The following is a 13,654-nucleotide window of genomic DNA, read 5'->3' on the forward strand; positions in this document are numbered from 1 at the left end:
TAGATAATATTATGTATTGATGTATTTACTTATTTTATTTTTAAACATATAATAATATAAGAAGTTGAGTATTGTACACAATATCTATTAAATGAAGGATATGGGGAATTATTCATATATTATTATTTAATCATTATTAAAATTTTCAATTCTACTTATGCAAAAACAAAACATTTAAAAATAATTCTAACTTTAAACATTTATAAAAAAAAAAATTATAAAAATATTTATGTTATAATTTTTATTTTATTTTTTTGCTTTTATTATATTATAAAACGATAGTCTAATTAAAAAAAATAATTCAAATGATATATTACATTATAAATATTCAATATTTTGGCCTAATATACTGTATATAAATATAAATATAGTATTATATTATACTATAAATATACTAATTAGAGTATAGTATACCTATATAATTATAATAATACTAATAATAGATATATTAATATTAATATATAATAATATAATAATATAATAGTAATATACTATAATATAGCCATAACTCATCAGTTATCATAAAGGTAATAATCATTCAACAATCTTTTCTTGTGGGTCTTTTATGTCTTGAATTTGAAGTCGTTTGCCATATTGAGGTATTACTATTTCCGGTAACACACAGTCTAGATAAAACCTAAAATCAATTATTTATTATTTAAATATTATTAGAAAATTTCCTAGTTTATATAATTTTTTTTATAGGTAGGTATTTTGTCTTAAAATAATATATTCAATAATCATGTAGATAGTATTTTATTTGTAATCATATTATAAAAATAGTTTTATTATTATTACAATTTTTTTTTTAATAATAATATTTTGAATACCGACCTTGTTAACTTAGTGCACATTTCGTTTTGCCAAAATTCATCGTTATATACAATTTTTTCAATGTGTATCCAATTGTCAGAAAATACAACAAAATAACAATACATTTTTTTGCTTATATGCAATTGCCCTTGAATTTGATAATAATAATCATGAGTTATCTTTAATTCTGGTTCATTTGATTTTTTATTAATTTTAAGAAATTTTATCTGAAAAATGTAAGATTTTAATATACATATAGGCAGTGTTTGGACTTATCTAGATGAATATCTAGATAATTATTTGTTCATCTTTTATCTTATCTAATATCTAGATAAATAGTTACAAGGTATCTAAACGTTCATCTTAGATTATTTTTGTACTAATCTAAATAAATCATCTAGATACATTTTTTATTGATATAAATATATATTATATATATATTGTATATGTATATATATCTTACTTTTTTGTCATTTATAGCATCAATGATGGTTGTATGATCTTTAGCAGAATAAGGACATTTAATTTCGACCAGACAGTCATCTCCAATCAGTCCATCTATTAATTAAAATTGTAAATACATGTCTAAATGTATAAAATATATACTATACTGTATCCTACTGTTATATTTAACATATGAAACATTCATTATTTAAAAAATATCTTTTACATGGTTTCAAGTAGGTAGGTAGTTATAAAATAAAATTTTTAAAAATATACAGTGGTTTACGCTAAGAGGTACCACTAAATATTTCAGTTTAATGATCTTATATTAAAATTGTGTTCTCACTGAATGACAGATAGTACTTAAATACACATTTTCAGATAAATTTCAAATTTTTAACTGTTCCTACGCACATGCGCGATACAACTTACTTTTTTTTAAATGAAAACATCATTTTTTTTACATATTCGGATAGATTATTTTTTTCTGAACAATTTATGTATAAAAAGTTTTTTTCTAATTACAAAATTGGCATATGAAATTTAACGATGAAATATAATATTTACGAGAAATTTTTTTGACATAATCTAAACTAAATTCAACTTATTGTTACTTTTTGATATCCAATATTGTTAACTACCTGTTTGCACATCGTAAATAGTAAAAATAACTTTGACAAAACTTGCCAGTAATTAAGATGGTATAATTCCTGTTCGTTATACATTTATTCCTCGTAAATATTAAATTTCATCATTAAATTTCATATGCCAATTTTGTCCTAAATTCGATTTTTAAGTACCGAAATACTAAGAAAAATATTCAGCTTTAAAATATGAAACTAAAACTGTATGTTTTCATTCAAAAAAGTAAAAATTAAAAAAAAAATATAAGGATAAAGAATAAATAAAAATAATTAAATAATTATAAATATATATATTATATATATATATAAGTATTTACATTTTGTTTTGTAACGACAAGAAACCATGTAAAAATATTTTGATATTTTATATTATGTCTATAATTAAATGTATTTGTATTATATTAAATATATAAAGGTTATATAGACTATGTCTCACCTGGTGAAGCAGCAAAGTATGGAATAGATTGATCAACTATTAGACCGCAAGAAGAAACTTTTTGGCCTAATTTAGTTTCCAAACATTGTATGGTGATTGATTCCATTGTTTTTCCATATTCAGTTGCGGCTGAAGAAAAATATCTGTACAGCAAATCATAAACCAAAGACTTACATGAGGTTGTTGATCTTCGTTTACAAATTCGGCCAAAGTTAGAAGCAGTAAGACGGTTTTTTCGTTCAATATGCCATTTTTGACATGCTGCTTGTTCTCTTGTTTCTAACTCCAACTGTTGCCTTGCATTGTCATTCAATGTGATTGAATGCAAAAAATATGTTTTTTTTTCTTCGATGTCATGTAAAGAATATTCATCTAGAAGAGGTTCAGCTAAGCCGTAATGTTCATCTGCACCGCGCGATTTTTTCAAAAACAATTTTTTCTTAGGAAACAACTGCCTTCTTTTTTTAAGTGCTGCTGCTTTCTTTTCTCTGGATTTTAAAAATTTCTTTCCTTCATGACCTATAAATTATAACAATATTGGCATAATATTTAACTAGTTTTTATAACATATAGGTATATTTTACTAAATTACCAGGACTAATTTCATTGACTGCATGTTTGTGTAATGAACGTAAAAATTGACCTGAAGTATTATATGATACAACAGCAGACTCAATTCTTGTATTATACGAATTTCGTAATGAAAAATTGATCCGTTTTCCACACAAGTGTTTATTTATAATACTGTTGAACTGTTCACACACATTATTGTCCACGTTCAACAATAAACTTTCAGTGTGCATAACTAGTCGTCCAACTATTTGATTTATTTCTCTTACTAGGCCACATTTTTCCGCGTCATCTAACAAATCAAGTTCATTTGATTTGTTTCCATTACAAAAATATTTTTCACAATGCTTATAACTACCCATGATATGGCAAAATCTATTTGTAATATCTTTACGTAATCCTATATAGAGTAAAATTAAATATACATTAAAACATATATTAATATACTATAGTAAAACACAAATTATCACTTAGGAATATAGATAATGTAACATATGGAGTAGGTACGAGTAATATGTGTATTATTATTTTTATAATGTACTTCAAACATGACATTTTATTTTTTAGATTCTAAGCTAAGCAATATTGCAGTTTTTACAATAATTACTTTTATATTGTTTTATTTATTTACTTTTGTGATTATCATCACTTTTTGGAGCAGAAAAAATGCTTTTATCTTCAATTTAAAGTTTCAGGTAGCCAATTGGATAATAATTATTATAATATAGTATATATATACAGTTATACAAGGTAAATGTGTTGTTCACCATGCATCAGGCATGCTTACACATCTATATTTTTTTATAATGAAATGAATATAAAAACTTCTGTTATTCAAAATAGAAAAAAAAATTCTTTTTTTAATTTAAATTGTTTAGTGAATAATTTTTTTGGAACACTGGTGAATTATCCTGTATAATAATGTTTGCCGTATAACAATAATAATAAAAATAAATTATAAAATAGCCTTAAAAAAAGAGACAGACACCTCCGTTTTTTCTCCACTAACAATCGATTTTCATATTATACCTACAATCATTGAATAACATTTTAACACTTTCATAACAGTGACAAGGTACATTTTAAAATTTTAAATCCAGTGGCGTGATCATTGCTCGTTGCTCATTCAAACCTAACATATAACAGAGCGACCCATTTATTTTTCGATTTTACATCAAAATATGTGTTAGTATGAGACGAGTTTATATTTTGATGCAATTAAAATTTCCTTTTATCGGCTGTATCGTTTAACTTATACAAATATAAGAATATAAATCAATATTGTTATTACTCACCGGAGACTTTTTGATGTTTCGTTTGACTAATCAACTTACTCCGATAGTCTATGGCTTTAGTGATAGCAGATCTAAATCGCTTTGCATTACTTGAAATATGGTTTCGCAATGGTATTGGGAATTTACTATTTTTTACAATAGCAGCCAGTTTTGTACCATAATTTCTTAATAAATGGTTTCTACATTCAATTTTTTCAATATGGAAATTAGGACCATACGGTCTCATTTCCAACAATCTTTTGCTGACACTAGAGTCACCATCACCTGTAAAAAATAATATTTATAATTGTATTAATTATTGTCACTTTCAAATAGTTCTTAATAAAATACCAATTAGTTTATTAAATTTTAAGCCATGTAATTCAATGCTTCGTTTGAACCCTTCGGCAACAGCATCAGCCTCCATCGCTGTTGAAGCATTGTTCCAATTTAAAAAACAAGTGTGTTTTGGAACTGCAGACTTTTTTGCATTTTTCGATCTCTGACAAATTAAACAATATCTGTTTCTTATACCAATAAATAAGATTTTTTTGGTTTTATATCCAATTATTGTAGCCTGAAAATTTTAAAAACACAATAGTAGGTAATTACTTTAAAATAAATTACTTTTTAGTTATTTTTATAAGTAGGTATAACTGTACAGTTATTGTATTTACCACGCCGGACAAAGCATCATACTTAGTTTTGTAGCTACGTTTGGACCACTGACCGTCATCTACAACTGTGCACATAGGTATACCATCTATATCTAATTCATTTGCTTCGATCGCTAATCGCCTTTCTTCTTCACCGGCTAATCTCATTGCTTCTTGGGCAATACAATGAATTTTGTCACCGATTTCTTCTTGACCAGATAAAAATGTACTGCTGCTCATACATGGAATATCGGTGGAAGCTAATATTTCATCGAGTTGTGAATATCCTATTCCGATAGATATTGAACCACTGATTGCGGCTAAATTTATAGGCAAATATGTCTCTGGGACCTTTTTTTCAGACTCAATTTTCATGTTAACTTTACACATTTTACATGTGAATTGAAATTGCGACCGTAGACCAAAACGTATTTCACGTACAAACTCCATATCCATGAAAGTACATCCAAAACCCCCTTCGTGGATACATTTTTTAATTTGTTCAAATACGTAGAATATGTCCACTATTCGATGACCCAAAGAACATACTTCTGTTGTTGTTCTATAATTATTAATATAAATTATAAATCAGTATTTGTTAAAACAGATTTCATAGTAAAAATTACATACTCAGGAGGATTAGTTATTTCAATCGATAGTCCTGGAAGAGATTTATCATCTGGTTCTAATGTAGGAGAATCAGCAATAATATTTGTTGATTGCTCACAAAATAAATCATCATACATTGGAGTATTGTATACTTCAAATGATGGTCCTGGAAGTGATCCATCTGCAGCTCCAGTTGTGGACGATTCAAAAAATACATTTGTTGGCTGCTTATTGATAGTTGTATCCTCACTATTTTTTTTTTTTTTTTTTAATTCGATAAGAAAAAATAATTATTTAAATAATGAATAAGTATTATAATACTATGAACAAGACTATTCAGTTTTGAATCATGAAATTGTTTTAAAATAATCGCTTTTCCTTCCTCAGTATATTCTATACCTGCACATATAATGATTTCTATACCTGTTCTACGAAATATGTATCGTATCATTGACCTTATTTTTTCCCATTCTAAATCGTCATGTTCGCCTAATTTATTCATAGCTAGTTTTTTTAATTCGTTTTCTTCGCAAAGTAGTTTCAAATTTACTAATGATATATACATGTTTTCGTAAGTTGTTTTCTGCCGATCTATATTTTTTGTTACTAGGAATATTATGAATCTATTTTCCAGTTTGTAATAAGGCGTGTCCCCTATTACTTTACTGAGCGGTAACATCGCACCGTTTCCAAATTGTTTTTTTAATTGGTAATTTGTTCCTGTTCTAAAGTTATACTGCCTTGCATTTTCTGAAACTATATTATATTCTTTTGGTGATACTATTAGTGTACCTATAGTTTCTTTCACATTATTATTCGTAACAAGTTGTGTTTCTATTTTTTCGAGAAATTGTTCATATGTTTCATTTTTTATTTCCTGAATTGAATACATTCGCGTAAGCGCGTCTACATTAGAATTAAGTACTCCGGCTTTGTAGCGTATTTCATATTCGTACTCTGCTAACTGTATTCTCCATCGAGCTAGTTTTGATAATGGATTTTTTAGAATAAAGAGCCATATTAGTGGACGATGATCACTAATTATTATAAACTTCCTACCATATAGGTATGGTCTAAATTGCTTAACCCCAAAAATTATTGCAAGACATTCTAATTCAGTTGTTGAATAATTGCTTTCACTTTTATTTAATGTGCGTGATGCATAACAAATTGGCAAATCTTTTCCTATTTCACCTTGAGATAACATGGCTCCGAGCGCCTTGTTGCTCGCGTCTGTAGTTAATAAGAAGGTCTTTGTAAAATCAGGATATTTAAGAACTGGTTCGGAGCATAACGCTGTTTTCAAGGTATCGAATGATTTTTGACACTCGTTACTCCATACGAATTTAGTGTCCTTTTTTAAAAGATTAGTTAATGGTTTTCCTATTGCGCTATACGAATTTATGAACTTCCTGTAATAACCGCTTAATTCTAAAAACGACTTTATGTTTTTTACTGTTGTTGGTTCTGGGAATTCTACTACTGCTTTTAATTTACGCTCATCTGGTTTTATCCCGTCTTTCGTAATGACATGACCTAAGTATATACATTCTCTTTTTAAGAAATTACACTTGTCTGGTTGTAATTTCAAATTGTTAGTTTTTAATCGCTCGAAAACGTCTATTAGCTTTTCGTTATGATCATACAAATTTTTCCCGTATACGATTATGTCGTCTAAATATACTAAGCATTTAATTCCTATTAAACCGGCTAAGGCTGAATTCATAATTCTTTGGAAAGTCCCAGGACTCGTCTTCATTCCCTGAATCATTCGTTTAAAATGCCAGTGACCTTGGTTAGTCGAAAAGGCTGTTAACTCCCGTGAGCCTTTGTCCATTTTCACTTGATAAAAGCCCGAAGAAAGGTCGAGACTACTGAATAACTGGCTGTTTCCTAGCTGATCTAGTATTTCTGTAATATTTGGCAAAGGGCGAAATTCATTTATGGTAACCTCATTAAGTGCCCTAAAATCTACCACTACTCTGAATTTTTGTTTGCCTGAATTATCCATTTTCTTTTGTACTAACAGCAAAGGGGAATTCCAGGGACTCCTAGAATTCTCAATAATTCCATTTTCTTCCATTTTTTTAATTTGCGAGTTTATTTCGTTTTGTTGTGCATAAGGTTGTGCATAATCTATAAGGTCTACGATATATGGGTGGTTGGTCCTGCTTTAATTTAATAGAGTGTGTACCCGCGGTTGTAAAAGTTAAAATATCCCCTTCCATATGAAATATGTCATTGTATCGTTCACATATCTCATAAATAGATGTAATAATATTTAAATTTAATAATCATTTAAAAACTTTAAAAAACTTGTTTTTTTCAATTACACATAAAAATAACTTTCTTTTAAATACTATATTCCTTTTTAAAAAACAAAATTAAAATTAAAAACAAAACAAAACATTCTTTTTTGGTAATTCAGACTGCAATAGTAACTTTTGTACAATATTTAAATAATCATTTAAAAAAATTAAAGAGAAACTTGTTTTTTCAATTACACATAAGAAATAGATTTCTTTTAAATACTATTTTTTAAAAAAAAAAAAAAAATAAAAAATAAAAACAAAACAAAACAATAGTAACTTTTGTACAATATTTAAATAATCATTTAAAAAAATTTAAAAGAAACTTGTTTTCTTTTAAGTACACATAAGAAATTACTTTCTTTTAATACTATATTTTAAAAAAAAAAAAACAAAATTAAAATTAAAAACAACACTTATTTTGGTAAAAGTAAAAAAAATAAAATAATATAAAATATTATAAAATATTATAAAATATAATATATAAAATATTTAAATCATAATTTAAAAGGAACATTTAAAGTGGATTGCTCACATATTTTTTGTTCATTGACAAAAATATAAGTTGACTACAATGATCATCGCTCAATGATGCCCTAGTATCTGTTATTATATTCCCAGCACGACTAAAGACCCTTTCTGATGCTACTCTGGTAGCTTGTACACTTAATAACTTTTTAGCAGTCACTGCAAGAATAGGAAACATACTATTATTTAATGACCACCACTTTATTGGATCTTGTTCATATGAAATTTTAGGAAGTTGAAAATAAGAACTAATTTCTTTTGAAATGTACACTACAGGTGTAGAATTTGAATCTTGTAATTATTGTTCCTACAGTAAATAGACAAAACAATAATAATTAGTACTTTTAACAATAATATCTATATATGTATTAGTGTATTACTGTATTAGTGTAATAATATTAAATATTCTAATTGTTTAAAATATTCTTACCATATTAACTGTTTCTGAGCCAAATTCAGAGTTGAAAATAGCGGAAAGTGATAGTTTTTAAGTTTTTTTATTTTGATGTACCATTGTACTAGAACTAGATGATGCTGAATCAGATTTAGATTGCCAATATTTCCAGTTTCGTAGACATTCTACTTGTAATGTATCTTTGAATAAAGTTTCTTCTGCATTATCAAAATTAAACTGTTCTAATTTGAATCTTGGATCCAAAGCAGTACAAAATTGCAATATTATTGAATTGTTATACCAAGTATGAAGTACATCAATAATTGTTTTGGAAAATAGATTTTTTAACAGGGGGTCAAAATAATTATCATGACTCATATCATTGTCAGTTTGTAACTCTTGATATTGCATTTTATTTTCCAACATTTTTTATTACAGGAAGAATTGCAGATGCTGTTACATAAGATTCTGCAGATAAATTATCAGATATTACCCGTATTGGTTTCAATACTAACAAGATAATTTTTATTATTTTCATTTCATCTTCTGTTAGCATTTTTTCTTTATGCACACCTTTTTTGTGGGTTCTCAGAAATTATGAAAGCGGAAGTTTTTGAGATATAACCACATCCAAAACATCTAGCATAGACCACCATCTTGTCTTTGAAAAAGAGGGAAATTTAGTTAACTTGAATCCATACCTTTCTTGTTCGATACCCAATTCTTCGGCAGCCATACAGCTATAAGCAAATATGTTTTGTATTTTTTTCACTTTTTCTATGATAGGTTTTATTTCTTGTAGAGAAAAAACTTTTTGGACCGAAGTGTTGAAGCTATGACCAAAACAAGGCACAGAGGTACCATTAAACTGTTAATAGCTTTAATGATGTTCGCTCCAGAGTCCGTTGTAGCAGCACTAATAGAGATTCCTTTGTCAAATTTAAAATTGTATTCCATCAAAATAACTTTTAAAACATCTGCGATATTTTCCCCCGTGTGACTTTCACTAAGCTCTTCACATCCCAGACAAACAATATCTGAAAGTATAAAAAAAAAATAACTTAAATAACATTATTTTAAATACTAGAGACGTTTTAATTGAATATTTACCAAGGTTAAAATATTTGTCCAAAAAGTGGCAAGTGATAGCTATGAATGGTTTATTGGCAACAGAAGTCCAACAATCTGTAGTTATTGATAAAAATGGAACTTCTGACAATATTTGTTAAATCTTTAGCTTTGTCTCTTCAAATAAATCTGGAATTCTTTTATTAGTCAGAGTACTTCTGCTTGGTAATTGATAACTCGGATTTAACGCTTTTGTAAACAATTTAAATCCTTCTTTTTCTACAATACTATATGGAATCATATCTTATGATATAAAATATGCTAGAGCTTTATCTACTTTCAATTTTGTACATTTTGGCATAGATTTGAAGGTGAATGCAGTTATGGGAGTTTGCTGGACATGACCACGTTTTACTATTTTACTACTTGCAGTTGAAGTTTGTTCATCTGTTAGACTTGTTTGAGTATCACTTGATTCATTTTGAATATTACTGATGTTATCATTGATAGGTCGTGAGTAATGGTTGAACTAAAAATTTAAATTAAAACATAAAATGTCAATATAAATACTAAAAACCAAAAATGTTGTAATAAATTCATCTTTAAAAACAGGTAATTATTTTAAAAATACAAGTAGGTAGGTACTGACCACTGACGTACTGTTAACGGGCATCGCTGTTTTCGACCAAAGACGTACTTTTCGGCCGATTCACTTTTCGACCAAAACAAAAAGTTATGTAATATGATATGTAAATTAAAATAATTGGTATATAATTTTTGTAAAATTATGGCAATCATTATAATTTTGAAAATTGCTAAAAGTATAAGATATAATATTTAAAACATAAGAATACCTGAATATATATATTAACATATACCTATATATTAACATTATTTTTATGATATGTAATATATCAGTGTGTTTAATATTTTATAAAAAGAATAACATAATAATATACAATTCGTTTTTTTAAATTTGGTCGAAAAGTGAATTGGCCGAAAAGGGAAGGGTACGTTTTTGGTCAAAAACGGTCTCGCCCCTGTTAACAATCAGTTTTGTAGCAGATAATTATTAATGATTATGTTTGAAATTAAAAGTTGGAACTTACCTATCTAGGCTGGTTTCTAAATCATCATCTATGTCTTCTGTACCTCTTTTTAATCTATCTAGTTCGTGATATTTATATTTATGAACCGATTTCAAGTGATTCCAGAGATTTGTGGTATTCGTACCAGAGTTCGACAAGCTTTTGAGACAGATTTCACACTTCACTCTTTGAACCACATTCAGACTTTTTAAAAACGTACCACACTTGACTCATTTTGATGACTAAGCTTTAAATTCAAGCCAAGCTGCTAAGTAAAAACTAAAGATGAAACGGCAGTCGGACGCTAAAACATGTGCTCACTGCTTAATAACACGAATACTGGAAATCAGTTTCAGTATACTTACCTAACCTAACTATAACAACTATAGACTGTATTATCATTTATTATAATGTTGATAGTCAAAGAGTATGGTATAATATTTTTACCTTGGCGACCACGGTTATACTTGATACCGTGTTCGTTAAAAATGTACATTCGTTTCAGTTAATTGATAATTCGATTAATCGATGTTTTTGATTAGGTAATCGGTAATGCGACGATTAATCGGTGATGAATACTTTTAAAAATAATAATCGATGCTACAGTCGATTAATCGAAACAATCGAACAGGCCTATAAGTCTCTACTGTTATTACTTTTTATTATAATACTATTTTTGTGTGCGCTAAGCGTTACTGTGTATTATTTTATATTTTGTTGTGAACTGAATATAATGTGAACTAATATTATTTCTTATTATTAATTTAAGCATCACTCATACACACACTCACACATCCGCATACCCTAGCACTCTCTGGTCTTGCTCGGCGACCCCGTCCACTTCCTTTGAGTCGCTATACATACATCACACACAAACACATGTCGGTTGGTGAGTAGCGGTGTATCGTGCATAAGCTATAACGCGCGAAGTATTTTGGTGACCGGGCGTCGCGGACTATTATTGTTCGTTCCCGGCCCGTACAATATACATTATACATAAAGAATATACTATATAATTTATACAGAACTGAAGTCATGACCAAGTATGATATTAAGTTTAAATATTATTTGGTTGATCCAAGTATCTTATATAGGTACCTATTCCAAATAGGAGGGAATCGTGGTTTATTAGTTATTACCTATCGATAGTAATTTTAATTTGTCATTTTGACCTATTTGTTTATATTGTGAGTACATATTTTTAATTTACTTTTTAACATCATTATTGATAAAATAATACAATTATTATTTATAATAATATTTGATTATTTGATAGTTTTGATAATTTCAATATTTTTAGGTCAACAAGTTCCGGGAACAAAATTAATTTATACATATTATACAGGGTTTAACAAGAAGACCTGACAGATAAAAGAATTTTTGCTCTAATCAATATTTATTTATTTTCTATTATTTACAAATTATATTCACTTGCATTACACGTATAGTATAAAAAAATTGTTTTTATTTTTTAATAGTGAAAATAAAAAAAGGGGGTAAGTGGATGTTGCTTTGTTGTACAGTAGGTTACATATGTCACTGTATAAGGGATTGTATTAAATTTGAATTCAATATCATATCATATCATATCATTGTATACGAAAAACAATTCTGAGCCGAGACGGTTTGTCAGTCTGGATATTTTATTAAAGCCTGTAAGTTGAATTAATATTAAAATAACAACAACATAATTAAAATCGTTATTTTTATTTTTATTCGTTTCTATGGTAATAAACAAAGCGTTAGAAATTAAAATCCCATTTTTAACCGTTTTTTGTAATTTATCAGTGGTTTTTCCCTTGGCATTAGCTGATAACTTTTGAGAAAATCAAAAAATGACCTCTCTAAAGTACCATCTTGATCCAATTTGCTAAAAGATAAAATACTATATGTTGAAATTGAAGCACTCTTTCTGGTAGAAATTCGGTATACAGGATAAAAAAAATAAATAAGTAAATAATCACTATTGTAAAATCACCAGATCCCTCGCTCCGCTCAGAATCTAAAATTTAAATTTTGATTAAAATTTTTTTTGTTAAATTCAAAATAGCCAATTTGTGAATCTAATTATAAGAACAAATTTGATGGAAAAAATATTTATCTAAGTCAAGTACTTTATTTTTTAGAATTTTTTTAAATATCAATATTTTTTTGATTAAATTAATTTGGAACGTAATAAATTTTTTCAATATATTATTGTTGGGAATTCGCTAACATGTGTATATGTCTTAAATTATTTACTAATCATATCATTTTAACAAATTTTGTCAACCGTTTAAATAGGATCCTTTTTTTAATTTGTCAGGTCTTCCTGTGGCACCAAGTATTAGGCTATTATCTAAATTTCTTCTCCTGGCATTTTTACTCTCTAAGGGTTTTTGCTGCCATTATTACACTTTGTCACCTATCTCTATTTTGGGTTGTCTCTCTCCAATCCTCAACTCCAATGATTTTTTAAGTCTTCCTCTACCACATCAATCCATCTTTTCCTAGGTTTACCTCTAGGTCTTTTACCATGTGGTTTCCATTCCAAAGCTGCTCTAACTACTTCATTCTCTCGTCTTCTCACTATGTGACCTAACCATTGAATTATTTGGCCCTTAATGAAGCTTGTTACTGCTGTTAGTTCCAACATATCGTACAGCTCTCTGTTGTACCTCCTTCGCCAATTCCTCGTTGTTTCATCAATGACAGGTCCACATATTTTCCTCCATACTCTGTGCTCAAAAGTCCTTAGGTTTCTTCCTGTTTGTTTAGTCGTCTTCCAAGCTTCGCAATCATACGTGATAGTCGGTTTTATAATAGCCGCATACAGTCTTGT

At 27.8% G+C, this 13,654-nt stretch overlaps 2 protein-coding genes across 2 annotated transcripts in view; one reads left to right on the forward strand and one right to left on the reverse strand.

The window, feature by feature from the left end:
- The window catches only part of LOC132935682 (pyruvate kinase-like), a 58,314-nt gene that overhangs the window by 11,626 nt on the left and 33,034 nt on the right, over nt 1–13,654 (forward strand). The gene's annotated exons all lie outside the window — the stretch shown is intronic.
- LOC132936248 (uncharacterized) lies at nt 523–5,677 on the reverse strand. Its single transcript, XM_061002940.1, has 9 exons — nt 5,468–5,677; nt 4,859–5,399; nt 4,533–4,758; nt 4,203–4,466; nt 2,930–3,307; nt 2,338–2,856; nt 1,277–1,371; nt 835–1,040; nt 523–637 (listed from the first exon to the last, which is right to left on the reverse strand). Exons 1-9 carry the CDS (start codon nt 5,581–5,583, stop codon nt 535–537), a joined length of 2,448 nt encoding a protein of 815 aa, XP_060858923.1. The 5' UTR covers nt 5,584–5,677; the 3' UTR covers nt 523–534.

Source organism: Metopolophium dirhodum, chromosome 1, assembly GCF_019925205.1.
Source record: "Metopolophium dirhodum isolate CAU chromosome 1, ASM1992520v1, whole genome shotgun sequence".
NCBI classification, from domain to species: Eukaryota; Metazoa; Arthropoda; class Insecta; order Hemiptera; family Aphididae; genus Metopolophium; species Metopolophium dirhodum.